The sequence below is a fragment of the Prenolepis imparis genome, unplaced genomic scaffold (genome assembly GCF_030444845.1).
Source record: "Prenolepis imparis isolate NDT839.2.m4 unplaced genomic scaffold, iyPreImpa1.0 SCAF_2, whole genome shotgun sequence".
Classification (NCBI taxonomy): Eukaryota; Metazoa; Arthropoda; class Insecta; order Hymenoptera; family Formicidae; genus Prenolepis; species Prenolepis imparis.
The window spans coordinates 17,993,275-18,000,993 of NW_028141160.1; the positions used below are offsets into that span (position 1 = coordinate 17,993,275).

A 7,719-nucleotide genomic window follows, 5' to 3' on the forward strand; every position below is an offset into this window, starting at 1 on the left:
TATTTTTCTCTTGATCAATTAGGTAATGTGAGCAAAGTTACTAATCCCAATCAACAATCGAATCAACAATCTGGTCCGCCAACATCTCAATCAAATAATCCTACTCAAGCAAATCAGAATAATAACCAATGGCCTCAGGGAAAGTCTAACAACCCAAGTGGTCTTGGGCAAAATCCACCAGTGCAAAATAACAATAATAGCGGCGTCCAACAGCAACAATCTTCAGGTTCGAATGCAAATAACAATCAGTCGAACAATCCTACCCAAGGGGCTGTGAGTATTAGTAATACTGCGGCGACTAATAATCCGTCTACGAAACAGCAACTCGAGCAACTCAATACGATGAGGGAAGCGCTCTTTAGTCACGACGGCTGGGGCTGCGTAAGTAAAATACAAGTATTTGGTTATACATTTCAAGAGTATAATTTTTATTTTTATTATTAATATTTTATTTTTAGATGTCTTTGCTATTTAAGATATAAAATTTTAATTAATTTTTTATTATAAAGAAAAAGTAGAAGTACATACAAATTAAAAATTGCAATTAATGTAATATTCATGTATGTGATTAACTGTCCAGCAAAACGTGAATCAAGATACAAATTGGGACGTGCCAACGTCTCCCGAACCAAGCACGACCAAAGACGGTGTACCGGTCTGGAAACCACCAGTGAACAACGGCACCGATCTATGGGAGGCGAATCTGCGTAATGGCGGACAGCCACCGCCTCAGCAGCAGGCGAAAACACCGTGGGGTCACACTCCGGCGACCAATATTGGTGGAACCTGGGGCGAAGATGACGAAACAGCTGATTCGTCCAACATGTGGACTGCTGCACCGACGCAGTCACAGCCGAGCGCTGCTCAGTGGACCGGTGCCGCCGGTAATCAAGCTGGTACGTGAAGAGTTAAGTTAGTGAAAGCTGGAGATGCCAGATCTCTATAGGCAAAGTATATATTTTTCTAAATTTCTTAATTTTGACTGAGAGACTACTGTGAAGTTGGCCCCTCATTCTTAAAATTTTCAAAAAATTATTAGAGTTCTGGGTGCCCCCCGAAGAGTTCTAGAGTTCTCTATAAGTTTTAGAAATAGTTCTGTTGTTTAAAGTATCGAAAATAGCACTTGAAGATACGGGGGGCCAACTTCACATTTTTTGTAACTTTGAGGCCGTATAACTTCTTTGTTATTAACTTTAGCGCTATGGTTGATTAAGGACAATTGATAGAACTCTTCGGGGGGCTATCAGAACTCTGAAGTAAATTACTGGTTCCCGACAAAAATTTTCCAAGTCCAATAAGGGTGAATTTTTTTTTTCGGAAATCGGCAGTTCTGTTGATAGTTCTGGTAACCCCCCGAATAGTTCTCAAGAAAACTATTAGCATTCGAAGCGCTACGATGCGATATAAAAGAGTTCTCGTCGATCAAAGTCGCGGATTCGAAAAATTTCAGTCTCCTAGAGGTAAGAATTTTTTTCGTAAATCGGCAGTTCTGTTCGGAGTTCTGGTAGCCCCCCGAATAGTTCTGAAGAAAATTATTAGCATTCGAAGCTGTACGATGCCAAATAAAAAAGTTCTCGTCGATCAAAGTTGCAGATTCGAAAATTTTCAAAGTCCCCTAGAATGCTTTTCTTCAGAACTATTCGGGGGGCTACCAGAACTGTCAACAGAAATGCCGATTTCCGAAAAAAAAATTCACCCTTATTGGACTTGGAAAATTTTTGTCGGGAACCAGTAATTTACTTCAGAGTTCTGATAGCCCCCCGAAGAGTTCTATCAATTGTCCTTAATCAACCATAGCGCTAAAGTTAATACAAAATATTAAAATCAAAAGTATCTCTCAGTCAATAACAAAGAAGTTATACGGCCTTAAAGTTACAAAAAATGTGAAGTTCCCCGTATCTTCACGAAGGCCCCCCGTATCTTCAAGTGCTATTTTCGATACTTTAAACAACAGAACTATTTCTAAAACTGGTAGAGAACTCTAGAACTCTTCGGGGGGCACCCAGAACTCTAATAATTTTTTGAAAATTTAAAGAATGAGGGGCCAACTTCACAGAGGTGACTGAGAGATACTTTTGATTTTAATATTTTGTATTAAATGTTTGTAATAATTAAAATTATTATAAAAGAAAATTTCTTTGAAAAATAATATTTTTAACGCAGTAGAAAAGTATCGTTTATAATATTGTTTGAGAACAAATATGTAATAGAAAAAAGGTAATTTCATTAATTTCGAACTATTCTGAACATATTTATATTCTTATATGAATTCAATATTTAAATAGTTTTCTAATTTCATAATTGGTTGCAATGCAAAATTAGACTAAACCGATTTATAAGTAATTGCCATATATAAAATTGTACGTTCTTTAATCGCGATAATAAATAATCGCAGATTTGATAAAGTATTTGATAAAGATGTCATATACTTAATAGTTTAGATGAAATCTTACCTATAAATCAATATGATCATTCGCGCACAGCGATGAAAATGACTGTGATTACAAAAAACGTTGATTGTTGCGATAGGGTCCAATTGGGGCGATCCCAGAATAGATCATAGAGATCCAAGAGACTTGCGATCTGTGGATCCGAGAGAGACGATGCGTGACCCACGAGATCACCGTATGTCCTTGGATCCTCGAGATCACATGCGTGTGATGGATCCGATGGCTCGTGATCCGCGAATGGCCGATATGCGTGGCGATCCGCGCGGGATATCAGGACGTTTGCATGGCGCAAACGCGGACGCGATGTGGAGTCAACCGCCTGGACCTCCCGGGCATCATCAGATGGGTCATCAACATCCGTCCGGACCACCGGCCAAGATGCTTAATCCATCGAACATGAATCAGTGGGCTGCGCCACCGCCGAAGGATATTATGCCCGGCGGCAAACCGTCTGGTTGGGAGGAACCCTCCCCACCGACACAACGACGCAACGTGCCCAATTATGACGATGGTACTAGTCTCTGGGGAAATCCAGGTCCTAATCAGCGCGCCATACCGGGTAGCAAAGTATCACACTGGAAGGATATGCCTGCACCGAATTTGGCTCGTGGAGGTACATAATCGCGTCCCGAATTCTACTTTTCGTTCTATTAGTAGTTGAAAACAAATTTTATATTAAAAAATTTATTTATTATTTATTTTATTTTATTATTTATTTAAACAATTTATTAATACATATTTGTTTTTTATATCAAAACTTTATAATTAGCAATTACTCAATCTCGTGTTTTTTTATTTTACAGGCATGCAATGTCCACCGGGCATGCCACAAAACAGAATGCCAGGACAGCCTGGAATGAAACCGGACGTTGGTAATCCTATGTGGGGTCACCCCGGCGCTCCGAGCGGACGCAATGGAACTTGGACAGACGGGCCACATGACACTGCATCCTGGGATGATCCTAAGACACCCGCTACATGGAATGAACCTCAGCTGAATCCAGCTTGGGCTGGTCCAACTGCGCACAAACCAAAGCCTATGGGGGGACCTGCTGGTAGTTGGGCCGACTCTGATATGGATCCGACTCCTAGCTGGGCGCATCCTACAAAGCCCACTTTAACAAAGGAAGTTATTTGGAATAGTCGCGAATTCCGATATCTTTGCGAATTAGGCTTTAAGGTATGAAATCTTTAATTTCCACCTATTTTTTTTTATCTATTTAATCTCAATTTCTTTGTCGTTTATTTTTGATTAAATTGTTAAAATAATAGTAAGCATTAAACTTCGAGATTTCTAGTTTTTCACTGCAGCTGTAACGAATTATGACATCAAAAGTAATGTCAACTTTTTTCTTATATTATGTGTCGAAATAAATTAGTTGTTTTATATGTCATTTATTGCAAGAATAATGAAATTATTATTGAATACTATAAGAAAATGTAATACATGAATATTTTATTGTTTTTTTTTAGAAAGAAGATGTTGAAGTGGCATTAAGAAATCGAGAAATGAATCGAGATGAGGCATTGGAACTTCTCAATCAATTACGTCCTGTTGATCAGTGGAGACGCCACGACACGCACTCGGGTTACGATCCGGCGCATCAAGCGACCACCGCGCCTGCATATCCCCGATTCAATCATGTAGGACAGCAGATGTCATTTCCTCCAGTAAGTTTAAGCTTAATAAGCTTAACTACACAATATGCATAATACGCACAATACGCACAAACACATACTTTTATTTTGTGAGAAAATGACAAGTTTTTGCTATCTTGAGCAATATTCTAAGGAGTATATAGAATTGTCGAATAATATGTTTTTAAATCTTTATTAACAATATTGATTTTGAAAGTGTGACAAAGTGAAGATATTTGATAGCAACACAAATACATACTACAGTTTTTAGTGAAATTTGATTAACAAGTGATGAGATTGAGTGAGTGTACACTGATAGTGTTTTATTATAAATTAACAATGTCTAATAACTGAACACTGAAAATGATGAAATAAAGAATAGAAATCGCTATACAATACTGATGCGGTATGAATAGTTACTAACTGTAACTTTTGTATGTATAGCAGATGTTTTTTTACATCGTTAAAAATATAAAATCTATACATATATATATATATATAATTTACATAAATAAAAAGAATTCAAATATTATAGAAATAAACTAATTAAATATGAAAGTTTTGTAAAGAGATAAAAATTCTTTATGATTGATGTTTAGGGAAGAGAGTTTCAACAGTTTATAGCAGAAATATTGTAGCTGTTAAATAAGTGCCCATAGTAAAAATGTACTTACGCAATTAATATAATATATTAATTGTGCACGAGAGGAGGAAGAAAGAAGGTAGGCATAGGGTACAATTTCTATTTAACACAGGGCGGAGGAGTGCCCAGTGGGGCAACCAGTGGGGGCGTAGGTGGCTCTGTCACCAGTGCTAGTCTTCTAAAACTTCAACAACAACAACAGCAGCAAACAGCTGTTCCGCTACAGCAACAGCAGCCAAGTACCAATGCGCCACAACCCCCTTTCAATCAGGTGAACAAATTCACTCTTGAAAACGTTAAACTTTTTCATCAAATCGTATTTAGATTTATTTATTTATTTTTACTTATTTATTTATTTATTTTTTTTTTTTTTTAAGAAATGGTACATACTAATGTCGATTTTGTGTCTACGCGCACTAGTGACAGTGCAATCACAAGGGTTATATGTTTTAACAAATTCGTAGTAATGGCTTAGAAGATTGGATAAGTCCATTTCTCAAGAAAGTGGATTAAATTATTTATTTTTTTACACACACATACAAAAGAATTTTATTATATAGTAAATATATACTTATTAACATTTATATATAATTCAGATTCAGAATTCTGATTTTAAATGCATGAATTTGCATTTGTATAATATTAGCTTTGTGCATGTTGATCGCTACTTATTATTAACGATGTATTACTAACTTGGCAATTAAAAAATTATTGTTTTCAATTAAACACTAAATTTACATTGATACTTTGATTATATATAAACTATTTATTTTGTTTTAATATTATATAATTAAAAAGTAACGACAACATATACATTATTTATTTATTATAAAATATTACATATTAATAAATTACACAGATACACACATTAATGTATAAATATATTTGTAATATTAATAAAATATATAAACCAGCTTACAGCTCTACAATTAAGTTACTTTTAATTTTTTTAAACACAGAAGAATCACATTTACACATGTTAATATTTTATTAAAAAAATATATAATATATTTTTAAAATACAAAAATCATGCAATATAAGTACATATATGTATTTTGTTTATATAATTTAAATCGAATTGCCTTCAATTTGCTTAATACATACAATTTATATAATTTATGTAATATTAATTTCCAGGCATCTCGCACAACGCAGAATCAGCCAAGTACACAACAATTACGTATGCTCGTGCAACAAATTCAGTTAGCTGTCCATGAAGGATATCTGAATCACCAGATTTTAAATCAACCACTGGCGCCTCAAACTCTGATGTTACTAAATCAGCTACTGCAACAAATCAAGGTCTTGCAGCAATTGCACCAACAGCACGCTGTCCAGAATACAATGAAAGGAAACAATCAGTCTGCTCTGCAGATTAGTGTTCAAATTACAAAAACCAAGCAGCAAATCACGAATTTGCAGAATCAAATCGCGGTACAGCAAGCGACGTACATGAAACAACAACAGCAACATCCAGCTCCTCCGTCACAAGCGTCAGAGTACTACAAATCCTCTGTGCATGATCCTATATCAGCTCTGCAGAACAGTTTTAGCGATTTAACGATGAACAAAGAACCTCCAGTGGTACGTGTTTGTTTGATTTATATAAATATGTGAAATTTTGACATGTACAACTGTAATCTACATTAGTTTTTTTTTTATTTTTTTTTTTCGATAGAGTCAGCAACAGTCTAGATTAAATCAGTGGAAGCTGCCATCACTGGACAAGGACGGCGATTTGGTGTCAAACGAATTCTCCCGTGCTCCCGGAACTACCAGTAAACCGCCCACAACACCTGGTGCTTTGACTCAATCGCATAGCAGTCCGAACATGAATCCATTGTTGGGTCAAAGTGACGGCACGTGGTCTTCTCGGCTCGGCGACAGCGGCTGGCCTGATCCAGGTAACAGCGATTCGACCGATGGAAAGGACTGGCAACCAGGTGGTGCTGCATATACAGACCTCGTACCGGAATTCGAACCAGGGAAGCCATGGAAGGTAATCCATTTCCAATACCGTCAATCGTTATTTGTTTTTTATACGTCATTAAATGTTTTCGGAATATTATTCGTGATAAAATTATACTTAGAGAACGCGCATAGACATTGAAGCGTAAAAAATAGCGTGTTAGTACTTAAAGCTTATTCGGGTCCACCTATATTTCATTTCATTTTAGGGTACCCAGATAAAAAGCATCGAGGATGATCCAAGCATCACTCCCGGCTCTGTCGTGCGCTCTCCGTTATCTCTGGCCACTATCAAGGAACCCGATACGATATTTTCGTCGAGCAGCAAGACATCACCGCCACCGCAAACTGCTAATCCTGATACATCGATCCCGAGTCTAAGTAATTCTACGTGGACATTTAATCCACCAGCTACCACACCTAGTGCATTTACTAGGTAATTGCTCTATCTAAATATATGATATATTGCTCTTTTTTTCATGTGTATGTATAGGCTTAAGAATTCAACTTGTTACAGCACTTCTAAGAATACATGGGGAGAGTCTGCTCCTCCGCCAACTGCCGTTACTTCGGAACTTTGGGGTGCACCAATGAGTAAAGCACGCGGTCCACCTCCCGGTTTGAGTAGTAAAGGCGCTACGAACGCGAGTAATGGTTGGGGGGCCGGCTTAGGAAGTGTCAGTAGATCGTCTAGTTCGTGGGGCCTTCAATCATCGTCGGCGGTTAGTAATTCAGGTTGGATGTCAACTTGGCTTCTACTGAAGAATCTTACTCCACAAATCGATGGTTCCACTTTGAAAACTTTGTGTATGCAACATGGACCGGTTCAAGATTTCCGTCTCTATCAGAATCATGGAATTGCTCTGACGAAATATTCTTCTCGCGACGAGGCAATCAAGGTGAGTACTCAAAAAATTCGGAATTGTATTGAAACTTTTTTTTCTTTTTTAAATTTTTGCGACATAGTATTTGCGCTAATAAATTTTGTTTTGTTTTAATGGCTGAAATATAAATTACAGA

At 37.0% G+C, this 7,719-nt stretch overlaps 1 protein-coding gene across 6 annotated transcripts in view; it reads left to right on the forward strand.

Annotated features, from left to right (window-relative positions):
* The window catches only part of Gw (trinucleotide repeat containing adaptor protein gawky), a 49,659-nt gene that overhangs the window by 20,599 nt on the left and 21,341 nt on the right, over positions 1 to 7,719 (forward strand). For 4 of the 6 annotated variants that reach the window (XM_083031422.1, XM_083031421.1, XM_083031424.1 and 1 more), the window contains 10 exons: positions 23 to 381; positions 581 to 896; positions 2,530 to 3,063; positions 3,254 to 3,630; positions 3,924 to 4,121; positions 4,844 to 5,002; positions 5,869 to 6,315; positions 6,410 to 6,730; positions 6,909 to 7,135; positions 7,217 to 7,598. In XM_083031422.1, the coding sequence (XP_082887548.1) occupies positions 23 to 381; positions 581 to 896; positions 2,530 to 3,063; positions 3,254 to 3,630; positions 3,924 to 4,121; positions 4,844 to 5,002; positions 5,869 to 6,315; positions 6,410 to 6,730; positions 6,909 to 7,135; positions 7,217 to 7,598 (3,320 nt within the window). The remainder of the gene's footprint in view (positions 1 to 22; positions 382 to 580; positions 897 to 2,529; positions 3,064 to 3,253; positions 3,631 to 3,923; positions 4,122 to 4,843; positions 5,003 to 5,868; positions 6,316 to 6,409; positions 6,731 to 6,908; positions 7,136 to 7,216; positions 7,599 to 7,719) is intronic. The other 2 variants (XM_083031425.1, XM_083031426.1) reach the window with 2 other exon arrangements.